Source organism: Rattus norvegicus, chromosome 4 (assembly GCF_036323735.1).
Source record: "Rattus norvegicus strain BN/NHsdMcwi chromosome 4, GRCr8, whole genome shotgun sequence".
Classification (NCBI taxonomy): Eukaryota; Metazoa; Chordata; class Mammalia; order Rodentia; family Muridae; genus Rattus; species Rattus norvegicus.
This window is the reverse complement of record NC_086022.1, coordinates 99,311,369-99,336,851: the sequence shown is the minus strand read 5'-3', so window position 1 is coordinate 99,336,851 and position 25,483 is coordinate 99,311,369. Positions and strand designations below refer to the sequence as shown.

Here is a 25,483-nt window from a genome sequence, read left to right as displayed (position 1 = left end):
CATTGCTACCTACAGAAGCCAGGCCAGTCTCCGTAGCTGCTAATCCACAAGATTTGCAACTGATTTTCTGGACTCCCAGACATTTCAGTAACAGTGTTTCAGGCACAGATTTCACCCTCAAGACCAGCAGAATAGAGCCTGAGCTTTTAGTACACTTCAAGCCTGAGCTTCAAAGTACACTTGTTCCTTCCACAGTGATGCTAGGATAAAAATGTGCTTACCTGAGGTGGCACAGCTGCCAGCTATATAATTTATCTATGAGACAGAGAAGTTCTGAAGAACTCCAGATTATGGGTTGCAGCTGAAAGCATGTGCACCTTGGGTACAGTTTATTGCTCTTACATTTATATGTTTCATACAGTACAATAATGATGACATTGCATCTGCCTCAGAAGAATGGTGACAGAGGAAACAGCCTGAGGAGATAGAACAGTAATTGTAAGGTGATAACTGAACCTTTATATCAGACTACCAGTAAAGAAGGTGGTCCTCCCTAGGAAGCAACATGCAAAAACCTTGTTTACTGCTACATTATACCTGGAGGGAAGAGACATGCAGGCTTCTCATAATTGAAAAAAGACACATAAAGTGTCTTCTATGTCAGGGAATATGTGGTGGTCAATGGGAAAATAACATGCTTATACTGTCTATGTGGACAACACGAGACACTTAAGTACTTTATGGAAAAAATATTTCTGAGTCCTTATCTGATAAGTTCAATAACCCACAATGAACACATAGGTGGAGTCAGCAATAAAGGACTCAAATCACTTGTTGTTCAAGCAAGTGTTCCAAATAGCTTGATCCATCTTTATACATATTGAATTTCAGAACATTGAAATACATACAGTTTCCGATTTTCCTTAAACATTTTTCAAGAATCTCAACAAGTACTTACTAAAATTTGTTTTCAATTTTCCTTATCTCCTTGTAGTCAATGATTAACATTTTCCCATATCCAAGCAATATAGTATTATAATCCAAATGAATATGTCTAGTTGAGCATACCTACACATAGCAAGCCAAAATGATTTAAGTATTGTTTATCAAGCCAAATCATTATATCTAGCCAGAAACATGTAATCTGTGGATTTGGTTTCTAAGTAAGAGACAATTAGAATCCAAGCAAGCTTTTAAGATAAATATAACCTTTGTATTTTATCACCTATTAATTTATTATGCTCATAATGTTTATAAGCTGACTTTTTTTGCTCCAATCTGTTTTAGTTTTATAGTATAGTCCTGCCTATACAACTTTTCTGTAAAGAGCATAAACTAACAATTAATACTTTTCCATTTACTCGTAGTGTTTCTTTCTTTTACATAAACCCTTACCTAAGACAATCATAAATGTAAGTAATTTATACTTTAAGTGCATGGTAAATTTTAACTTATTAACTTACCCTAAGAATGAGCTAACATGTCCTGGAATGAACTATTTACTGTTAACCCTTATATCCTATCTCTTTAGGCCCTGTCTTCTCTAAAAAAAGTTTTGACCCTTCCCTCTCTTTGATATATTGGCATGCTTAGTCCTTAGAAGAAATAGTTGACATTTATTAGCCCCTTCCTTTTTCCTCATATATTCCTGTGGTACTAATTTTGAGAACATCCAATAAGATCTTAGTCAGTCATGACCTTACTGAACCTTTAAAATAATCAGGAATCATGGTTTCATCTCCAAAGTTCTCTATCTCCAAAGGCTTGATCTTGGGGCCAGATATCCTGCCTGCTGAATGTGACAAGAGATGTGAGGGGGTATTTTTCTTTGCCTGTGTCACCTCATGGCAGAGAAATGGCAGGACCAGCTTTTCCACAATTAGGTCCTCACGTTCAGCTTGTCTGTCTCCTGCCACCAAGGTCAGATGTACTGCGCTGTCCAGGCATGAAGCAGGGCCCTCTGTCCTTAGTGATGCAGCTGGTGATGGTCAGGCTCAGATCTCATGCTCTTATGACTCCAGGGCCATACTCCTGCCTGCCATAGGAGGAGAGAGATAAAGAAGATGTCCCATGCATGGTGACAAGTACAAGTGCAAGTTCTCCCAGTGTGTTTATATTCTCTGGGCCATCACACCCGAAACAACTACAATGTGTGTGTCCAGGCTTTTCTGACTATTGCACATGTCTAGGGCCAGCATAAATCACCTGCTCTCAGGACTTCAGGGTCAGCTCTCCCACCATTGCCAAATGAGTGTTTGACCCAGTTCTGCCCAGCCATAAGACATCAACCTCTTAGCAGGGTAACAGTTCAGACAATGGATATTTGCCTGGCCTTTTGTGCTAACTGACCCCTGCTGCTACAAGGCTGTGGACCCAGTAATGACCCTCTCATGGCACCTCAGACCAGTACTTCACTATGGTCCCAGGTGTGTTTACCAGCTACTCACATCAGGCAGTTCCTCATAACCCTCTTGTCTCTATTACTGCCTCTCTTCTTTGTGACCACAGTCTTCTATTTCTTCTTCTCTCCCATTTATCAACAACTCACTTGTTCTTCTTAGGATGTCTTGTGGTCTCTGAGTTTCAGGAAACCATCTCAAAAGTAGTCTAAGGAGTGCGTGCTATACCCTGCTCATGCATTATGGCTACAGGCAGCATTTATTTCAGTCACGGTCTATCCTCTAGAAATGGCTGGTCCTGGAATGGTGGTCAATTAAGGCTAGCTCCCTATCTAGGACACATGACTCCAGTTTAGTGGTCATTTTGAGGTCGCTACGCCCTGCCTTTCTGAGTAGAACTTTGCACTGGCTGTCTGTGACACCTGTCCAGGGACCTTGAACTTATTTGTTTTCTTCGAGTTTCTAGTTCTTCATCCTGAATGACATTCTTGGTCTGTCTATTAGCAGTCTTGTCCTCGTAGGTTTTCTCTCTCTCTCTCTCTCTCTCTCTCTCTCTCTCTCTCTCTCTCTCTTACTCTCTCTCTCTCCCCTATCCCTCTCTCTCTCCCTCTTTCTTCAGGAAATTAAAAATGAAAACTAATTGTTCTGATGTTCACATGTCCAAATACTGGGCAGACACAGTGTCTCTCTTTTCTGCCACTTACAAACACACATGTGATACAGCACTGACATCTGCATATTCTCTATAAGTCAGGAATAGGTAACAGCGTTAACTAGTCACAATTTCATAGATGGAGAAACTGGGGCAAGAGGAGATTAAGGGGACTTCAAGGAAAAGTTACATATTTAGATTTTTCTCATATGTTACACTATAAATTAACAAGGGCCTTTACATTAAAAAGAAAATGGGGAAAGAATATTTGAAATCATATGTGAAATGATAACAATGGTTAGAGAGAAGGATCTGCAGAAAGGAACACCGGCTGATCTTACAGAAGACCTGGATTCAGTTCTTAGCATTGGGAACCCTGTGGTTCCCAATGGTTTATAAACCCTGTTCAAGAGTATATGTATTCTTAACCGTAAAGAAAATAAAAGATTCCTTAAACACAAAGCATAATCAGAAGGAGAAATTGAAAGAATACAGAATATAAGGTGGTAAACTACCTGTGACTCTAGCAAGAGCTCTATTGGTGGGACAGAGTGATGGGAGCATCACAGGCCAGAGCAGGCATTTCTGTTATTCCTACACACAGAAAAATCCACAGTGCTCCACACTTTGTCTCCATAATTCCTCCTGTGCATATTTTGTTCCCTCTTCTAAGAAGCAATGAAGCAAACTTTGGTCTTTCTTCTTCTTGAGCATCATGAAGCCGGTTACTTATACTTGGGCATTTTGAACTTTGGAACAAGAATAGGGTTCCCAATGAAGGAAGTAGAAAAAGGAATGAGGTAGGTGAAGGGGGTTGTAATACCACAGGGAGAACAAAAATATCAACCAACCAGACACTCCAGAGCTACCAGGGACTAAAACACCAACCAAAGAGTATACACGGGGCAACCCATGGCTCCAGCTGCATATGTAGCAGAGGATGAAATTGTCTGGGATCAAAATGAGGGGAAACCCTTGTTCATCTGAAGGCTTGTTTCCCCAGTGTAGAGGAATGCCAGGGTGATGAATTGGGACTGGGTGATTGAGAGAGGGAGCATACTCATAGAACTGGGGAGAAGGGATGAGCGAGAGGGTATCCAGGAAAGGTGATAATGTTTGAAATGTAATTACGTAAAATATCCAATAAAAACGCAAAAAAAAAAAAAAACAACGAAAGAAAGGAAAAGTGATACTCATCCAAGTGAAATTTGATTCAGCTACAAAGAGAACTGAAATGAGGAAATTTGAAAAAAAATATCTGGACCTATCAAAAAATTAATACCGAGTGACAAAGATCAATGTCATTTGTTCACTTTTATAAGTGGATCCTAACTTTAAATACTGAAATTTGAATGACTTATCTGAAGTGTGTAATGGTTCGAAGTTAGAAAGATAAGATGATAAAGTAATTGAGAATATGCCTTAAAGAGAGGAAGAGGTAGTGGTGTAGGGATCAAGTGAGGCATTAAGTACCAACATTTTGTTTTCAGACCATTCGATCATAAGGTAAAATTACATTCAAGTTACCTGGATATAAGGAAGCTGGGACTTTCTAAAATTGCTGACCTACTTGTTCCTTATTCTTTTTTGTGTGCCAAAATTTAATGAATGCCTCTTCCTAATCACAAAAGAATAAATGATTCTGAATGATGAAAAATTGTATCAAAATCTTGGCACAGATGCTTGTGGGTCTTTCTATTTTACTGTTGAAATAATTGCTAAGATAAATTTTGGGAACACATGCAGCTCCCGAGTCTATGCTCCTGTCACTGACTGGTCAGGTTTTACTGCCTAATTCAAGTAAATACCATGCTTTGTGTGGACTCGTCTCCTGCTTTGGTTGTTTTAGGTTTTCAGACCCTAACTGTAGAATGTATCTGTATGTATGTGTATTGTAAAAGTAGACAGTGAGAATACTAGTGGACAATAAGTTTCTACAAGGATATGACAGGAAATATGAAAGGAAATGATACTGAAGAGTAAACAAAGGTAAGAATGTACAAAGGAATACCACAGAAGCACATTATTTTCTAATTCAATGGTGAATAATGATCCTCTAGAAATAACAGGTTCATAATGTTAAATATAGGAAACTTCCTTATAATAAAAGTCCCAAAAGCCAAAAATCATTGATCAGTGAGCTGTAGCCAACATGTACATGCCCTCAGCTGTACCCATAATCTTCAGTTCCTCAATACCTCTCTCTCAAACAGATGAGCAACTTATTTGACAGCTGCGATGCCCCAAGCAAGAACATTTTTGTTAGGGTCTGCATCACTGTGGGAGGAATTTTTGAAGCTTGGCCGCAGTAATAAACTCCCAAATCATCATGCTCTACTCTGCTGATCTTGAGGGTGAAATCTGTCCCTGAACCACTACCACTGAACCTATCTGGGACCCCAGATAATCGGTTGGAAACCTTATAGATGAGGAGCTGTGGAGATTGGCCGGGCTTCTGCAGGTACCAATTCAAATAGGTATTTCCATCACTGTGTACAAAGCTCTGACTAGACCGGCAAGAGATAGAGACTTGACCTCCAAGGCTGACAGACAGGGAGACTGGAGTTTGTGTCATCACAACATCACCTCTGGAAGCTGAAATAATGAAAGTACAGAGTTACACACAAACTTCATGAACAATCTTGTGATTTTTTGTTATTTATTTCAACTGACGTTTATTTTTACATACAAATTTTTTAAGATATTAAAATTCCAGTCCTAACACAACAAGTGAAAAGGAAGTACCAGGTACTTCTGTACATTACTTAGATCATCCCAGTCCATCCATGTCATGATGTTCATCATAGCACAGGTTCTCTCCCATCCGGGACCTCTGGCTCACAGATACACACAGACCCTATCCTGAAGGATAATAACTGTCTACTCATACATGACACAATACATAATGTGAGAAGTATGACCTGGGACTTGTGCTCCCTTCCCATTCTCCTCTCTCACTTCCCTCTGTCCTCACCAGGAATCCAGAAGAACAGCACCAACAGTCTAACAGGCCACTTCATTTTGATGAGGAAGCCTGGGAAGAACATTCACTCACAGTAAGATGACAACCAACCTTTTTATCTAACACTGGCAGGGGTGGGTCCTCCCTGGGGAATAATATGCAAAGGCCTGGGTTTGTGTGGCAATACAAATAGAGAAAATTACCCGGACAGCTTCTTGTGACTGCAAAAATAACAATCCTCTTCTAGTTACAGAGGGCGGTAGTGCTCTCAGATAAGCACTGGAGAAACTAGGAGTGTTAATCACATACATGTGTCACCTGAGCAGAGGAAATGTATACTTGATTTTCATTCATAGTACTGATAATCTATGTGCTTTGTAACCTGATGACCTTTTCTATCTATAAGGCCTCACACAGGTTTCCTAGAATCTCCCTTCATAGACCTTAATCTTTAGTTTCCTTTCTCAGTCAATTGAATCCACCCTTAGGGGAGAAGTCACATGTACTTTGCAAAGGAGTTTCAATGTTGTCCTGTCTTAGGTTCATTATGCACATGAAATTGAGATAAAAGATTTTGTTCTCGATGTTATACTGTGCTTAAATGTGTTTAAAATATACTGCCCTGTTGTCAAGACTTTAGACATTTCAAATACCATCAGCTAATTACTTCATTCTTACTGGATTTTCCTTCTTACTACACTTTGTTGGTTTCTCTGCTAGCCATAATATTTGCAGGAACCCCACAGCTGGTATCACATATGAGGGACACAAACCTCAGAGAAGGTAATAAAATTCTTTTAAATAGAAATTAGAGGTTAAAGAAAATTAGGCCTCTTCCCCAAAGGATTGTTACTGTGAGACAGTACAAGTATTATGTGTTTAAACAGTCTGTTGAGACAAATCATTTTGTACAATTGGTAGGATGGTTGTTTAGAATGAGAGGGAACTAATAGTGTAAAGAATGTTCCAGAAAGAGTAATCCATGACAATTATTTATTTTAAAACAGAGGTGGGTATTTTCTGCGGCACAGATCCTGTAAGGTTTTAGTGAGGCAGGCAGATTTGACTCTGGGGCAGCTCATGCTTCCTGGTTGGCAGGCAGGTTCAGAAACCAGGCCTCACATATGTGCCTTGAAGGGGGGGAGGTATGGAAAGAAGCAAGGAATGGCAGCTTCAGTACCATTCCCAACTTGTCTCTGACAGATCACCAATGATCTATTCCCTGACTGTTCATAGGGGAAAGGAAATGTGACCATGTAATAAAGCTGATGCTCTGTGGAAGTGTTTGTGATGATGTCACAATGAATTGATATTAATCTTCATGTATATTTAGTCAAAATTACTAATAATGTTATATAGAAGTGAAATATTTAAACAATATTTTAATAATTATGTATATACAAATGGCATAATTCTCATATCAATTTACTTCACAACAGTCATTTTCCCTAAATGGACCATACATGGACTAAGATCCTATCATGCTATGGCATCATTGCTGGTCTTTTTGGCTATGTACCTTCAAGAACATTAAGAAACAAGCTTAGTAGAGCAGACACGGCAGCACCTAGCATACTTCTTAGGTACTTGTCTCTCAGATTCTCACAATACCTATAGTGCCTGACCTAGTTCAACATTCCGTAGTATTGAAGACACAAGTTTTGTATCCCCTCACCAGAAGTATCCTATCCCCATTTTTACCCAGGCCTCAGCGGCAGGTGCAGGGGAGAAGTTTCTTACTCATTATCTCAATAATGATCCAATAGCGTAGGCTGAACATTACTCTTTTAAACCTCCTATTTTAAAAGTTCTCCATTTTTTTTTATTAACTTGAGTATTTCTTATATACATTTCGAGTGTTATTCCCTTTCCCGGTATCCTGGCAAACATCCCCCCCCTCCCCTTCCTTATGGGTGTTCCCCTCCCAACCCTCCCCCCATTGCCGCCCTCCCCCCACCAGTCTAGTTCACTGGGGGTTCAGTCTTAGTAGGGACCAGGGCTTCCCCTTCCACTGGTGCTCTTACTAGGATATTCATTGCTACCTATGAGGTCAGAGTCCAGGGTCAGTCCATGTATAGCCTTGGGTAGTGGCTTAGTCCCTGGAAGCTCTGGTTGCTTGGCATTGTTGTACATATGGGGTCTCGAGCCCCTTCAAGCTCTTCCACTTCTTTCTCTGATTCCTTCAACGGGGGTCCTATTCTCAGTTCAGTGGTTTGATGCTGGCATTCGCCTCTGTATTTGCTGTATTCTGTCTGTGTCTCTCAGGAGCGATATACATCCAGCTCCTGTCGGTCTGCACTTCTTTGCTTCCTCCATCTTGTCTAATTGGGTGGCTGTATATGTATGGGCCACATGTGGGGCAGGCTCTGAATGGGTGTTCCTTCAGTCTCTGTTTTAATCTTTGCCTCTCTCTTCCCTGCCAAGGGTATTCTTGTTCCCCTTTTAAAGAAGGAGTGAAGCATTCACATTTTGATCATCCGTCTTGAGTTTCATTTGTTCTCGGCATCTAGGGTAATTCAAGAATTTGGGCTAATAGCCACTTATCAATGAGTGCATACCATGTATGTCTTTCTGTGATTGGGTTAGCTCACTCAGGATGATGTTTTCCAGTTCCAACCATTTGCCTACGAATTTCATAAAGTCGTTGTTTTTGATAGCTGAGTAATATTCCATTGTGTAGATGTACCACATTTTCTGTATCCATTCCTCTGTTGAAGGGCATCTGGGTTCTTTGCAGCTTCTGGCTATTACAAATAAGGCTGCAATGAACATAGTGGAGCACGTGTCTTTTTTATATGTTGGGGTATCTTTTGGGTATATGCCCAAGAGAGGTATAGCTGGATCCTCAGGCAGTTCAATGTCCAATTTTCTGAGGAACCTCCAGACTGATTTCCAGAATGGTTTTACCAGTCTGCAATCCCACCAACAATGGAGGAGTGTTCCTCTTTCTCCACATCCTCGCCAGCATCTGCTGTCACCTGAGTCTTTGATCTTAGCCATTCTCACTGGTGTGAGGTAAAATCTCAGGGTTGTTTTGATTTGCATTTCCCTTATGACTAAAGATGTTGAACATTTCTTTAGGTGTTTCTCAGGCATTCGGCATTCCTCAGCTGTGAATTTTTGTTTAGCTCTGAACCCCATTTTTTAATAGGGTTATTTGTTTCCCTGCGGTCTAACTTCTTGAGTTCTTTGTATATTTGGATATAAGGCCACTATCTGTTGTAGGATTGATAAAGATCTTTTCCCAATCTGTTGGTTGCCCTTTTGTCCTAACCACAGTGTCCTTTGCCTTACAGAAGGTTTGCAGTTTTATGAGATCCCATTTGTCGATTCTTGATCTTAGAGCATAAGCCATTGGTGTTTTGTTTAGGAAATTTTTTCCAGTGCCCATGTGTTCCAGATGCTTCCCTAGTTTTCTTCTATTAGTTTGAGTGTGTCTGGTTTGATGTGGAGGTCCTTGATCCACTTGGACTTAAGGTTTGTACAGGGTGATAAGCATGGATCGATCTGCATTCTTCTACATGTTGACCTCTAGTTGAACCAGCACCATTTGCTGAAAATGCTATCTTTTTTCCATTGGATGGTTTTGGCTCCTTTGTCAAAAATCAAGTGACCATAGGTGTGTGGGTTCATTTCTGGGTCTTCAATTCTATTCCATTCGTCTATCTGTCTGTCTCTGTACCAATACCATGCAGTTTTTATCACTATTGCTCTGTAATACTGCTTGAGTTCAGGGATAGTGATTCCCCCTGAAGTCCTTTTATTGTTGAGGATAGCTTTAGCTATCCTGGGTTTTTTGTTATTCCAGATGAATTTGCAAATTGTTCTGCCTAACTCTTTGAAGAATTGGATTGGTATTTTGATGGGGATTGCATTGAATCTGTAGGTTGCTTTTGGTAAAATGGCCATTTTTACTATATTAATCCTGCCAATCCATGAGCATGGGAGATTTTCCATCTTCTGAGGTCTTCTTCAATTTCCTTCTTCAGTGTCTTGAAGTTCTTATTGTACAGATTTTTTACTTGCTTGGCTAAAGTCACACCGAGGTTTTTTATATTATTTGGGTCTACTATGAAGGGTGTCGTTTCCCTAATTTCTTTCTCGGCTTGTTTCTCTTTTGTGTAGAGGAAGGCTACTGATTTATTTGAGTTAATTTTATACCCAGCCACTTTGCTGAAGTTGTTTATCAGCTTTAGTAGTTCTCTGGTGGAACTTTTGGGATCACTTAAATATACTATCATATCATCTGCAAATAGTGATATTTTGACTTCTTCTTTTCTGATCTGTATCCCCTTGACCTCATTTTGTTGTCTGATTGCTCTGGCTAGAACTTCAAGAACTATATTGAATAAGTAGGGAGAGAGTGGGCAGCCTTGTCTAGTCCCTGATTTTAGTGGGATTGTTTCAAGTTTCTCTCCATTTAGTTTAATGTTAGCAACTGGTTTGCTGTATATGGCTTTTACTATGTTCAGGTATGGGCCTTGAATTCCTATTCTTTCCAGGACTTTTATCATGAAGGGGTGTTGAATTTTGTCAAATGCTTTCTCAGCGTCTAATGAAATGATCATGTGGTTTTGTTCTTTCAGTTTGTTTATATAATGGATCACGTTGATGGTTTTCCGTATATTAAACCATCCCTGCATGCCTGAGATGAAGCCTACTTGGTCATGGTGGATGATTGTTTTGATGTGCTCTTGGATTCGGTTTGCCAGAATTTTGTTGAGTATTTTTGTGTCGATATTCATAAGGGAAATTGGTCTGATGTTCTCTTTCTTTGTTGGGTCTTTGTGTGGTTTAGGTATAAGAGTAATTGTGGCTTCATAGAAGGTATTCGGTAGTGATCCATCTGTTTGAATTTTGTGGAATAGTTTGGATAATATTGGTATGAGGTCTTCTATGAAGGTTTGATAGAATTCTGCACTAAACCCGTCTGGACCTGGGCTCTTTTTGGTTGGGAGACCTTTAATGACTGCTTCTATTTCCTTAGGAGTTATGGGGTTGTTTAACTGGTTTATCTATTCCTGATTTAACTTCGGTACCTGGTATCTGTCTAGGAAATTGTCCATTTCCTGAAGATTTTCAAGTTTTGTTGAATATAGGCTTTTATAGTAAGATCTGATGATTTTTTGAATTTCCTCTGAATCTGTGGTTATGTCTCCCTTTTCATTTCTGATTTTGTTAATTTGGACGCACTCTCTGTGTCCTCTCATTAGTCTGGCTAAGGGTTTATCTATCTTGTTGATTTTCTCAAAGAACCAACTTTTGGTTCTGTTGATTCTTTCTATGGTCCTTTTTGTTTCTACTTGGTTGATTTCAGCTCTGAGTTTGATTATTTCCTGCCTTCTACTCCTCCTGGGTGTATTTGCTTCTTTTTCTTCTAGAGATTTTAGGTGTGCTGTCAAGCTGCTGACATATGCTCTTTCCTGTTTCTTTCTGCAGGCACTCAGCGCTATGAGTTTTCCTCTTAGCACAGCTTTCATTGTGTCCCATAAGTTTGGGTATGTTGTATCTTCATTTTCATTAAATTCTAAAAAGTTTATAATTTCTTTCTTTATTTCTTCCTTGAACAGGTTATCATTGAGTAGAGCATTGTTCAATTTCCACGTATATGTGGGCATTCTTCCCTTATTGTTATTGAAGACCAGTTTTAGGCCGTGGTGGTCCGATAGCACGCATGGGATTATTTCTATCTTTCTGTACCTGTTGAGGCCCGTTTTTTGACCAATTATATGGTCAATTTTGGAGAAAGTACCATGAGGAGCTGAGAAGAAGGTATATCCTTTTGCTTTAGGATAGAATGTTCTATAAATATCTGTTAAGTCCATTTGGCTCATGACTTCTCTTAGTCTGTAGACATCATTGTTTAATTTCTGTTTCCATGATCTGTCCATTGATGAGAGTGGGGTGTTGAAATCTCCCACTATTATTGTGTGAGGTGCAATGTGTGTTTTGAGCTTTAGTAAGGTTTCTTTTACGTATGTAGGTGTTCTTGTATTTGGGGCATAGATATTTAGGATTGAGAGTTCATCTTGGTGGATTTTTCCTTTGATGAATATGAAGTGTCCTTCCTTATCTTTTTTGATGACTTATAGTTGCAAATTGATTTTATTTGATATTAGAATGGCTACTCCAGCTTGCTTCTTCTGACCATTTGCTTGGAAAGTTGTTTTCCAGCCTTTCACTCTGAGGTAGTTTCTGTCTTTGTCTCTGAGGTGTGTTTCCTGTAGGCAGCAGAATGCCGGGTCCTCGTTGCGTATCCAGTTTGTTAATCTATGTCTTTTTATTGGGGAGTTGAGGCTATTGATATTGAGAGATATTAAGGAATAGTGATTATTGCTTCCCGTTATATTCATATTTGGATGTGAGGTTATGTTTGTGTGCTTTCATTCTCTTTGTTTTGTTGCCAAGACGATTAGTTTCTTGCTTCTTCTAGGGTATAGCTTGCCTCCTTATGTTGGGCTTTACCATTTATTATCCTTTGTAGTGCTGGATTTGTAGAAAGATATTGTGTAAATTTGGTTTTGTCATGGAATATCTTGGTTTCTCCATCAATGTTAATTGAGAGTTTTGCTGGATACAGTAACCTGGGCTGGCATTTGTGTTCTCTTAGGGTCTGTATTTCATCAGTCCAGGATCTTCTGGCCTTCATAGTTTCTGGCGAGAAGTCTGGTGTGATTCTGATAGGTCTGCCTTTATATGTTACTTGACCTTTTTCCCTTACTGCTTTTAATATTCTTTCTTTATTTTGTGCGTTTGGTGTTTTGACAATTATGTGACGGGAGGTGTTTCTTTTCTGGTCCAATCTATTTGGAGTTCTGTAGGCTTCTTGTATGTCTATGGGTATCTCTTTTTTTAGGTTAGGGAAGTTTTCTTCTATGATTTTGTTGAAGATATTTACTGGTCCTTTGAGCTGGGAGTCTTCACTCTCTTCTATACCTATTATCCTTAGGTTTGATCTTCTCATTGAGTCCTGGATTTCCTGTATGTTTTGGACCAGTAGCTTTTTCCGCTTTACATTATCTTTGACAGTTGAGTCAATGATTTCTATGGAATCTTCTGCTCCTGAGATTCTCTCTTCCATCTCTTGTATTCTGTTGGTGAAGCTTGTATCTACAGCTCCTTGTCTCTTCTTTTGGTTTTCTATATCCAGGGTTGTTTCCATGTGTTCCTTCTTGATTGCTTCTATTTCCATTTTTAATTCCTTCAACTGTTTGATTGTGTTTTCCTGGAATTCTTTCAGGGATTTTTGCGATTCTTTCAGGGATTTTTGTGATTCCTCTCTGTAGGCTTCTACTTGTTTATTAATGTTTTCCTGTGTTTCCCTAAGGGAGTTCTTCACGTCTTTCTTGAAGTCCTCCAGCATCATGATCAAATATGATTTTGAAACTAGATCTTGCTTTTCTGGTGTGTTTGGATATTCCATGTTTGTTTTGGTGGGAGAATTGGGCTCCGATGATGCCATGTAGTCTTGGTTTCTGTTGCTTGGGTTCCTGCGCTTGCCTGTCGCCATCAGAATATCTCTAGTGTTACTTTGTTCTGCTATTTCTGACAGTGGCTAGACTGTCCTATAAGCCTGTGTGTCAGGAGTGCTGTAGACCTGTTTTCCTCTCTTTCAGTCAGTTATGGGGACAGAGTGTTCTGCTTTCTGGCGTGTAGTTTTTCCTCTCTACAGGTCTTCAGCTGTTCCTGTGGGCCTGTGTCTTGAGTTCACCAGGAAGCTTTCTTGCAGCAGAAAAGTTGGTCTTATCTGTGGTCCCGAGGCTCAAGTTCGCTCGTGGGGTGCTCCCCACGGGCTCTCTGCAGCGGCAGCAACCAGGAAGACCTGTGTTGCCCCTTCCGGGAGCTTTAGTGCACCAGGGTTCCAGATGGCCTTTGGTTTTTCCTCTGGCGTCCGAGATGTGTGTGCAGAGAGCAGTCTCTTCTGTTTTCCCAGGCTTGTCTGTCTCTCTGAAGGTTTAGCTCTCCCTGCCACGGGATTTGGGTGCAGAGAACTGTTTATCCAGTTTGTTTCCTTCAGGTTCCGCGGTGTCTCAGGCAGGGGTCCTGCGGCTCCTGGGCCCTCCCCCACGGGAGCCCAGAGGCCTTATACAGTTTCCTCTTGGGCCAGGGATGTGGGCAGGGGTGGGCAGTGTTGGTGGTCTCTTCTGCTCTGCAGCCTCAGGAGTGCCCACCTGACCAGGCGGTGAGGTCTTTTTCCCACGGGGTCTGGGAGCAGAGAGCTGCTGCGGGCCGGGATCCGCGGGTGTGGGACTTCCGGTAAACACAGGACATGCCCGGTCCTAGAGGAATTCTGCCTCTGTGTGTCCCGATTTCACCAGGCAGCTTTCTTGCAGCAGACAAGTTGGTCTTACCTGTGGTCCCGAGGCTCAAGTTTGCTCGCGGGGTGCTGCCCACGGGCTCTCTGCAGTGGCAGCAACCAGGAAGACCTGTGCCACCCCTTCCGGGAGCTTCAGTGCACCAGGGTTCCAGATGGCCTTTGGTGTTTTCCTCTGGCGTCCGAGATGCATGTACAGAGAGCAGTCTCTTCTGGTTTCCCAGGCTTGTCTGCCTCTCTGAAGTTTTACCTCTCCCTCCCACGGTATTTGGGTGCAGAGAACTGTTTATCCGGTCTGTTTCCTTCAGGTTCCGGCAGTGTCTCAGGCAGGGGTCCTGCGGCTCCTGGGCCCTCCCCCACGGGAGCCCAGAGGCCTTATACAGTTTCCTCTTGGGCCAGGGATGTGGGCAGGTGTGGGCAGTGTTGGTGGTCTCTTCCGCTCTGCAGCCTCAGGAGTGCCCACCTGACCAGGCGGTGAGGTCTCTTTCCCACGGGGTCTGGGAGCAGAGAGCTCAAAGTTATCCATTTTTAACCATGCAAGAATGTCTGTGCTGGATTCAATGCACAAGTTTTGATACCAGCATCACTGTAGGCACAATTGCTGCATACATAATGAGAATTTAGTTAACTCTTCATCCTCAGAGACTGGCTTTTTTCAGTGTCAACAAACTAAGATTCCATTGAGATTGGTTTACCACAAGACACTTTGATTTATCAGAAAATTGAAAGTGTATAACCCACAGGCCATATCCAACCCAAGAAGAAGGAAGAACACACAAAATTGCAGATACTACAGTCCTACTCAGAAGGGAGAAGAAGATAATCTCAGGAAGTTGAGGGAGAGAGGGTTCTGGGAGGGAGAGAGGAGATGAAGGAAAAAGGGGGTGCAGTTCAGATATAGGAGGCTATATGGGAGAAGTACAGAGGGTGAGGAATTTGAAATCCAGTATGTAGCAGTGGGGAAAGAGGAAATGGGGGACAATCACTAAAAAGTCCCTGATGCCAGGGTCCCAAGAGGTTCCCAGCCTCCAACATGGAGGAGATTAGGTGAAATACCCAACAAAGGGAGAAAGAACATATGTAGAAAACATATCCTGTTGTAATGCTTTGAATATGTGAGGCTGAGGGAGTGGCAATGTGTGGAGTTTTGTCCTTGTTAGATTAAGTATGTTACTGTAGATATTGGCTTCAGGATCCTAGATGCCTGGAAGTCTGTTCACTACCAGACTTAAGATGAAGATATAGAACGATCACATACTCTTGCAACATGCCTGCCTGGATGCTGCCACGTTCCTGCCTTGATGTTAATGAACTGAACCCCTGGACCTCCATGCTAGCCCCAATTAAATGTTGTCCTGTAGAAGACTTGGCTTGGTTATGGTGTCTCTTCAGAGCAGTAAAACCCTAAGACAGAGGTTGGTACCAGGATCTAGAATAGTACTCTGAGAGGACTGAATATGATTCTGTTTGGAAGAATGTGGAATTGGGGACTTTGGATTTGGAAAGCAGTAGATTGCTTTAAATGGGGCTTTATGGGTAACATAGTAGACTTTGTAACTGAGAGTGATTTAAATTGTGAGGCAATGGCCCAAAAGGTTTCAGTGGAGAATTTCAATATATGGCCTAGAGACAGGTTTTCTTTTTCTTGAGGAAAAGTGTGGCTGTTTTTTGCCATTGACTGAAGAGTCTATCTGGGGCTAAGTTGAAAATATTTAGATTAATTGCTTTGAAAAAATTATTCTCAAAACAGCTTAGTGTAAATTCTGTTGTGTGATTACTAAAGTATACTCTTTTTTTTTCTTTTTTTTTTTTTATTAACTTGAGTATTTCTTATATACATTTCGAGTGTTATTCCCTTTCCCGGTTTCCGGGCAAACATCCCCCTCCCCCCTCCCCTTCCTTATGGGTGTTCCCCTCCCAACCCTCCCACCATTGCCGCCCTCCCCCCATAGACTAGTTCACTGGGGGTTCAGTCTTAGCAGGACCCAGGGCTTCCCCTTCCACTGGTGCTCTTACTAGGATATTCATTGCTACCTATGGGGTCAGAGTCCAGGGTCAGTCCATGTATAGTCTTTAGGTAGTGGCTTAGTCCCTGGAAGCTCTGGTTGCTTGGCATTGTTGTACTTTTGGGGTCTCGAGCCCCTTCAAGCTCTTCCAGTTCTTTCTCTGATTCCTTCAATAGGGGACCTATTCTCAGTTCAGTGGTTTGCTGCTGGCATTCGCCTCTGTATTTGCTGTATTCTGGCTGTGTCTCTCAGGAGCGATCTACATCCGGCTCCTGTCGGTCTCCACTTCTTTGCTTCATCCATCTAGTCCAATTGGGTGGCTGTATATGTATGGGCCAAATGTGGGACAGGCTCTGAATGGGTGTTCCTTCAGTCTCTGTTTTAATCTTTGCCTCTCTCTTCCCTGCCAAGGGTATTCTTTTTCCTCATTTAAAGAAGGAGTGAAGCATTCACATTTTGATCATCCGTCTTGAGTTTCGTTTGTTCTAGGGATCTAGGGTAATTCAAGCATTTGGGCTAATAGCCACTTATCAATGAGTGCATACCATGTATGTCTTTCTGTGATTGGGTTAGTTCACTCAGGATGATATTTTCCAGTTCCTACCATTTGCCTAAGAATTTCATAAACTCGTTGTTTTTGATAGCTGAGTAGTATTCCATTGTGTAGATGTACCACATTTTCTGTATCCATTCCTCTGTTGAAGGGCATCTGGGTTCTTTCCATTTTCTGGCTATTATAAATAAGGCTGCGATGAACATAGTGGAGCACGTGTCTCTTTTATATGTTGAGGCATCTTTTGGGTATATGCTCAAGAGAGGTATAGCTGGATCCTCAGGCAGTTCAATGTCCAATTTTCTGAGGAACCTCCAGACTGATTTCCAGAATGGTTTTACCAGTCTGCAATCCCACCAACAATGGAGGAGTGTTCCTCTTTCTCCACATCCTCGCCAGCATCTGCTGTCACCTGAGTTTTTGATCTTAGCCAATCGCACTAAGTGTGAGGTGAAATCTCAGGGTTGTTTTGATTTGCATTTCCCTTATGACTAAAGATGTTTACTCTTATGAAGAGAATTTTAAAAAAAAGGAAAAAGCTGAGAAAGGAAAAATACAAAATATATGATTTGAGTATCAAAGGGATACCAGGAAGTGAAAAGGAATTGAATCTTATTTTCAAAGATATTACACTGAATTAAGGGAGTTACAACCTTGGGGCAACATCCCACCTAGCTAAATGTAGGACCAGGAACAGTAGTACAAGTATTTAATCCCAGGAGGTAAAGACAAGCAGATGTCTGAGTTCAAGGCCAGTCTAGAACCCAGAAATTCTTGGTGAAGAAAAATTTATATCCATACTTTTGGACCATACCTTTAATCCCCACACTTCGGAGACATGCATGTAGTTCAAAGTCAGTCTACACAGCAAGTTCTAGGACAGCCACACTTAAGCAGTGAATGGGATGCAAAACTGAGAGCTGGTGATGAAGTAATAGAACAAGGGAGCCATGTTCCAGCTCCAGCAATAAGAGGACTTGGCAGCTTTGTCCATGTTTCTCTGGCTTTAGAGTACAGACTAGAAGGGACCACAAGGTCAATTGATGTTGGTTAGTTGGAGCTAAGAAATTAGCGGTGATTAAGAAGAGACCAGCATCACTGAGGTGAAATCTTTTGGGAAGTGTTTTCTGAAAGCAAAAAGATGCTGTGTTCCAGAGATAGCCAAGGTTGTACCTCATACTAAAGCTGTACTTGCTAATGTGTAAGAGTGTTACTGATTTTGGAGGCATGAATGGATCATGAGAAGCAGCTGAGACTTGACACTGTGAGAAGCTCTGTAAGGCCATCTCTGAAGATACAGCCTCAGGGCAGTTTATGCCTCGGGACTGAGGGGTTCATTCAAAAGAGTTGAGGCTTGGCAACATGATGATAGTCTATGAGAGGCTATTGGTGAAGCTTAGTTGCAGTGGAAGACCCCAGCATAATGGAGATGCCAATACGAAAAAATGAAAACTAAGGACAGCAGTGGCAGTGGAATGGATCAACTTGAGCTACAGATGACAGAAATGGGGTTTTGACGCCAACATTTTGGAGGAGGCCAGATGATTATTTGTTGGTCCCAGACATTGAAATAAGAAGCTATAACATTGAAGTTGACTTGGAATTCCCAAGATAATAAAGAAGCCAGAGCCATGGGATAGTTGCTAAGGAATGTTTTTAAGAGGGAGTGGAAAGAGCACAGGAGAAATCAGTTTGTTGTAGTCAACACTGTTGAAAAAGGAGTAGGAGATCAGAAGACTGCTTTGACATGAGAAACAGAGATGAAGAGTTTGGTGTTTGCCCAACTGGTTCCTGGTCTTGCTTTGGGAGTTACAGTTAAGTGATTGGATGAATCTCAGAAGAGACTGATATTTGGACTTTAAAATTTTTGAGATTGCTACAGATTATGGAGAATTCTGAAGTTGGAATAAATGTATTTTGCATTATGCTATGTTTAGGTATGGGCCGCATAGACCCATATGTTTGAATATGTCTATGGGAGCAAGGGCGTGGAATGTCAGGATTTGAATACATTTGGCCCATGGAGTGGCACTATGTGGAGGGATCGCCTTGTTGGAATAGGCATGTCACTGTGGTTGTGGGCTTTAAGACCCTCACCCTAGCTATCTGGAAGTCAGTCCTCCACTAGGAGCCTTCAGATGAAGTTCTAGAACTCTCAGATCCTTCTGAACCACACCGGCCTAGATGTTGCAATGTTCTAGCCTTGATGATAATGTATTGTCTGTTCACAGCAGTAAAAGCCTGACTAATACACCAGTGGATAGGCACAGTCCCTGGTTGAAGAATGAGGAAACCCACCCTCCTCAATCATGTTAATCCAGAATTCCTCCTGTCAAGAGGTAATGTAAGGGCAAAGAGTGAAGTGGAGTCTGAAGGAAAGACCATGACTGCTCCATCTAGGGATCCATACCATGGAATCAAACCCAGACACTATTGCTGATGCCAAGAAGTGCTTGCTGACAGGAGCCTGGTATGGCTATCCCCTGAGAGACTCTGCCAAAGCCTGACCAGTACAGAAGTGGATGCATGCATCAAACATCAGACTGAGAGTAGAGAGCCCAATGGATATGTTAGGGCAAGGACCGAAGGAGCTGAAGGGGTTTGTAACTCCATAAGTAGACAAGAATATCAACCAAACAGACCCCCCCAAGGCTCCCAAGGACTAAGCCACCAACCCAAGATTGCAGATGGGGGGGCATCCATGGTTAAACCCAGATATGTAGCGGAGGATTACCTTAACTGGCATCAATGGAAGGGGAGCCCCTTGGTCCTGTGATATCTCGATTAGCCAGCATAGAGGAATGTTAGGGCACTGAGAAGGGAGTTGAAGGACAGTTACAGAAGCATCCTTATAGAGGCAGTGGAGAAGGGAGAGGATAGGAAGCTTGTGGAAGGGAAATTGGGAAAGGGGATAACATGTGAAATGTAAATAAATGAAATAACCAATTAAAAAATATAAAAACAAAAAGAAAATGTAGGAAATTCCTAATACTTAACTACATAATAAGCTTCCTCTTTTTGTGTATCAAAAAGATTTCCGTTTTACTCTGTAATGTGAGTCAGCATGGGAACTTTGTAATAAATTACGATGATAAAAGCTACTTTGCAGCATTTTATTATATTAAATAATATAATTAATTAGCATGATTAATTCTGAGTATATGCAAAATCTGAAAAAGTGGTTTAACTTAAACATTTAAACATATTGAGTCTTCTCATAAGTTCTGAACTGAATACTTTTACCAAATTAAATTATCTGATAGTCAGTTAAAATCTGAACAGTCTAACCCTAGTAATTTATTGTGGGTTCTCTTCCAATTTATATTTCCAATTTGTATTTCTCAATAAAATGATGATATATGCCATCTAAAATATATATCTCTTATATGTTTTGGAAGGATTCTTAAACTATCTATGGGAACATCATGAATTAAATATAGAAGCATGTCACATCTCCTAATAGTATCAATTCCTGGTCCAAGCATATATAAACCATCATATTCTACTTCCTGGTCACCGTAGACTTTTTCAAACACATGAGTCTATGGGTCATATCTAGCAATAGCATAATAAAAGTACATTTATTCCAACTTCCAAAATCTCCATAGTCAATAGCAGTCTCAAAAATGTTAAAAATCCAAAGTTTGAAGTCTCTTCTGAGATCGATTCAACTTAAAAGTAACCCCCAATCAAGATGGGAAATCAGTGGGGAAAAATCCAAATTCTACATTTTCAAGTCTGATGTCAAAGCGGTTTTCAGATCTCCAAGTCCTTTTTCATCTTTGTTGACTTCTTTTTCTGGGCTGATTCCACTCCCTGTAGAAGCATTCCTCAGCTGACATCCTATGGTTCCAGCATCTCAAAAATCTTGGGGTCTCCAGGGCAATTTCAATGTTACAGCTTTGTGATTCAATGTGATCCACACATGTTCTTCTGGGCTTCTGCAAAGGACTTACATCATTTCTCCAGCTCTTGCCCTCTGTAACATTCTAACTCAGGTTGATCCATCCCACTGCCACTGATGTCCCTAGTGATCATTTCATGGTACTATCTGCAATACGTTGGGCTTTTCTACTGCAACTAGGCTTCACCAAAGCTCTCATAGGCTCTTTTCATGATGCCAAGCTTCAAATCCTCTTCATTTCCCCTTTACTCCTGGGCCATCAATCACAACCGAGTTTAATCGCCTTCACTAATGACCTTATATAGTCGCTCAAACTATCAAGCTTCTGCGACTCTTCATGACCCCTCATCCCTTCAAAAAAAGTACCACATTGGTGACCCTTTATATTACCTAGTACTGCTGCAGCACAACGTCAGACTTTTGCAATCTCTGGAACATAGATTCTTTGTACTCTCAGAAAATACATCCCAAAAGATTTCACCTTAGTGATTCTGGTCCTCTATTAATCACTAATTTCTTAGGTCCAGCTAACAAGCATCAGTTGTCCCTGTAGTCCTTCCTATTTTTTCACTCTAATGCCAGAGCCACATGACCATAGTTGACAAGTTCTGCTACTTGCAGGCGATAGAACATATACACCCTATGAGCATGGCAGATCTCTCCAATTTCTGAGATCTTGCTCAATTTCTTTTTTTAGAGACTTGAAGTCATTGTCATACAGATCTTTACTTGCTTGGATAGATTCACACCAAGATACTTTTTATTATTTGTGCCTATTGTCAGTGGTGTTGTTTTCCGATCTTCTCTCTCAGTCCTTTATCCTTTGAGTAGAAGAGGGTTACAGATCTGTTACAGTTAATTTTATATCTGGCCACTTTGCTATCTAAAGTTGTTTATCAGTGGAAGAAGTTCTCTGGTAGAATTTTGGGGTCACTTTTGTATACTATCATATCATCAGCAAATAGTGATACTTTATTTATACTTTCCTAATGTGTATCCCCTTAGTCTCCTTTTGTTGTCTTATTGTTCTAGCTAGCACTTTGAGTACTGTATTGAATACATATGGGGAGTGTGGCTTCCTTGTCCTGTCCCTGATTTTAGTGGAATTGTTTCAAGTGTACTCACTAATAAGTGGTTATTAGCCACAAAAAAGTACAGAATATCCAAGATACAGTCCACAGAACTTCAAAAAGTCAACAAGTTGAAGTGCACAAGTGAGGATGCCTCAGTCCCCCTAGGGAGGCAGAAGAAAGCAACCACAAAGGAGGAGGGAGGGTGGGACAGAGGAGGGAAAAATATGGGGGTTGAGAGAGAGGAACATAATCTGGTATTAGGTGGGAGAAAAAGACTGAAGCCCTGAAGGTCACCATAATGAATGGAAACAGGCGAACACAGGAGGTAAAGTGTTGGAAGTACCATCCAAAATGTACCAGAGAGCTGGAAGGAGGGGACTCTCAGAACTCAAAGAGCATGCCCAAATGAAATATGCTGCAGTATGGAGAGGGATCTTGTAGAGCCCACTTCCAGCAGAAAGACTGGGCACCAAGTGAGCGATGGATTGCTATCACACGTTCAAAACACTAACCCCAAAATCTTCATGTCTGAAAGAAATGCGGGGATGGAAATGGAGAAGATTCTGAAGAAAAGAAGGTCTAGCGACAGGCCCAAAGTGAGTTCCAGCTCAAGGGGTGGCCCCAAGTCCTGTCACCCTTACTGAGGCTAAAGGGCACTCACACAAATGAAGCTAACATGACTGTCCTCTAAAAGTCCCAACAAGCAGCTGAAAGAGTCAGATGCAGATATGTGCACCCAACCAATGAATTGAATCTGCTGATCCCTCTAGTTGAATTAGGGAACAGCCGGAAGAAGCTACGGAGTAGGGCAACCCTGTAGAGGGATGAGCAGTGTCACTTATCCTGGACCCCTGAGATATCTCAGATGTTGAATCACCAAACAGACATGATATGAGACCCCCAATACATATACAGCAGGGGACAACCTGCTCTGGGTTCAGTCAGAGAAGAAGTACGTAACCCTCAAAAGACTATAGGCTCCCATGGAGTTTAGAGGTCTGGTGGGGTGGGTGGGATGGGTGGGGTGGTGACCTACTCATGGAGATGGGGTGGGGAGGCATGTGGGTTGTGAATTCGTCAGAAGGTGGACCAGGAGGGAAATAAAAGATGGAATGTAGAAAGAGAGAGAGAGAGAGAGAGAGAGAGAGAGAGAGAGAGAGAGAGAGAGAGAGAGAGACCAGAGAGATACACTGAAGATCATTAAAAAATAGGGATGTTTGACATTGTTCCTTGTTGCTATACTGGTTTGAACAAGAATTATCCCACAATTTCAAGTATTTGAGTAATAGTCTCCTGTTATTTTCACTGTAAATTTTGGAGGTAACACCTTGTTGGAGGAAGTGTGTGAGTGAGTATAGAGTAAGCTTTGAAATTTTAAAGCTATTCAACATTACATATTTGTTCTTTAATTCCTAATTTTAGTTCAAAATGTAGGCTCTCAGTTGCTGCTCTAGCCTCCATGGACTCTTACACTCTTGAACCATATGTCCAAATAAACCTTTTCTTCTGCTCATGGAGGTTATCACAATAATAGTATGCAAGCAAAGACAGTTCCTCACCAGAATTTTAATGTGAAATTCTATTTCTAAAGACATTTGGCACAGTTGTAAGGATATGTAGTATTTACCATGGAGGAGAGATTTACTTGTGACTGGTTTACATAGTACTGAAAGGTGTTATGTGAGCTGGTAAGGGGACAAAAACTACCAAAATTTTGTCCAACTGTGAAATCTATGATATCAATAATGACCGTGGATGAAACACTTGACTATGTAACATAGCAGCCAAGATGTTATAGGTTATGCAAAAGCTGTTTAAAATTAGATTTTTAATGTCTTGCCCACAAGAAGGAATACATGCTAGAACACCTAATTCTGAGGTGTGTTCAAGAACAATACTTCAAAGTTCACCAGAATCAGGAGTCAACTTATTATTGTTATTTTGTGAAATGAACTCAGTGTCAACAATCTACCCTTTAAATTTATATCTTTCTATACATAAAGTAGTGCACCTCTAAAACCACCCTAGAAAATTTTCTTTGTGCAGTTGTAATGACTGACATAGAGACACACAAAAGGTCAAATGCAGAGTAAGTGTCAGTGCTATACTTAGCCAAAAGTTTAGCATCTTGTTTCTAAGGCTCAGGAACTATTACAGAATAAGGGTAGAAAGACATTAAGAACCAGAAGTGGTTTACAGTTCCTTTAAAAATTGATTTTGGAAGTAGAGTACCGTGATCCTAATTGCCTACCCAACTGCTCACTCCACCTTCCCCAAAATTCCTACTGCTATGAGGATTGATTATCCAGGAACACCATGGAAAACCAGATAAGGAAATGACAGAGTGAAAACATAATCAACAAGTCCTAGGGAAATGTGAGACCACTGAAGTTCAACTATCTACCCTCAACAATCCTATTAGACTGACAATACTTTCATAATGATATATATTCCAATGGTGAGAAAATAATTGTGTAATCTAGTCAAAGTTCTGGCAGAAAAAAAAATAGGAGCAAAATAATTCCCTTCCAACCATGTATTACTATTAATAGAAAGACTCACACATGAAAGAAAAGTAATCACTCTCTGGAAACAAAAGAATGCTAATTTAACCTGGAAATAGGTTTAAATTCATGAATTTTTCACGACTCTAGTAGAAAAATAAGTACTACCAATCCATAAAAGCAAAATCCAAAAGCACATTGGAAGCATATATTCAAAACAATCAGAAAATGCTGGCATAAATATATTCATATGCATCTATAGTGTATACAATTTGAAATAAAACAATAATTTCTATATTTGGCTGGAGATAAAACGCTATTCATCAGAAAAGAACGATTTTCTGACTAAAATAGATCTGCAAGCTATGGAGTCAAAGAATGTACTTTACAGATAGTGAACAAAGCAGAGTAGAATATGCAATACTCATGTTAATAAAAAGGTATTTAAGTGAAAATCATGAATGTGTCACATGGAGTACGTATATAGTAAAAGAGCCACTTTAATGAAGGAATATATCTCAGTATCCCTCCAGCTATACTAGAAAATACTGGGTGACAGACTAGCTTGTAGGAACAGAATGGGTTTGCAATCAGATTCACCTCTATCATTCCTGGTTGCTGAGAAAGCATCTGTTCACCATTCTCCTGAGGCAGATGCAATGTCATCGTTATTGTAGTCTATGAAACATATAAATGTAAGACCAATGTAAGACCTTGGGCTGTACCCAAGGTGCACATGCCTTCAGCTGCAACCCATAATCTGGAGTTCTTCAGAACTTCTCTGTGTCATAGGTAAACTATACAGCTGGCAGCTGAGCCACCACAGGGAAGGACATATTTATTATGGCATCACTGTGGAAGGAGCAATTGTACCTTTGAAGCAGTAATAAACTACTTAAACCTCAGTCTCTATTTTGCTGATCTTGACTGTGAAATCTGTGCCTGAAACACTGTTACTGAAATGTCTAGGAATCCAGAAAATCAGTTGCTAATCTTGTTGATTAGGATCTGTGGAGACTGGCCTGGCTTCTGCAGGTAGCAATGAAATATGATTCAACTACTTTATATGAGGCTCTAAGTAGACCTGCAAGACATAAAAGCTTAATCCCAAAGGCTGATGGGCAGGGATATCACAATTAAAATTAATCTAAATTAATGACAGAGAAGTATACTCCA

The 25,483-nt window shown here is 40.8% G+C and overlaps 1 non-coding gene and 1 gene segment (V, D, J or C); both read right to left on the bottom strand.

Moving 5' to 3' along the window:
- Positions 1–2,967: 2,967 nt before the first annotated feature.
- LOC120102729 (small nucleolar RNA SNORA17) lies at positions 2,968–3,094 on the bottom strand. The gene has a single exon (XR_005504327.1). It is a non-coding gene; the product is annotated as a small nucleolar RNA SNORA17 (small nucleolar RNA).
- A 2,084-nt stretch (positions 3,095–5,178) lies between these two features.
- Igkvl12 (immunoglobulin kappa variable like 12) lies at positions 5,179–6,071 on the bottom strand. The segment is given in 2 exon segments: positions 5,179–5,586; positions 5,966–6,071. Coding segments are annotated over 2 exon segments (477 nt in total).
- Positions 6,072–25,483: the final 19,412 nt, after the last annotated feature.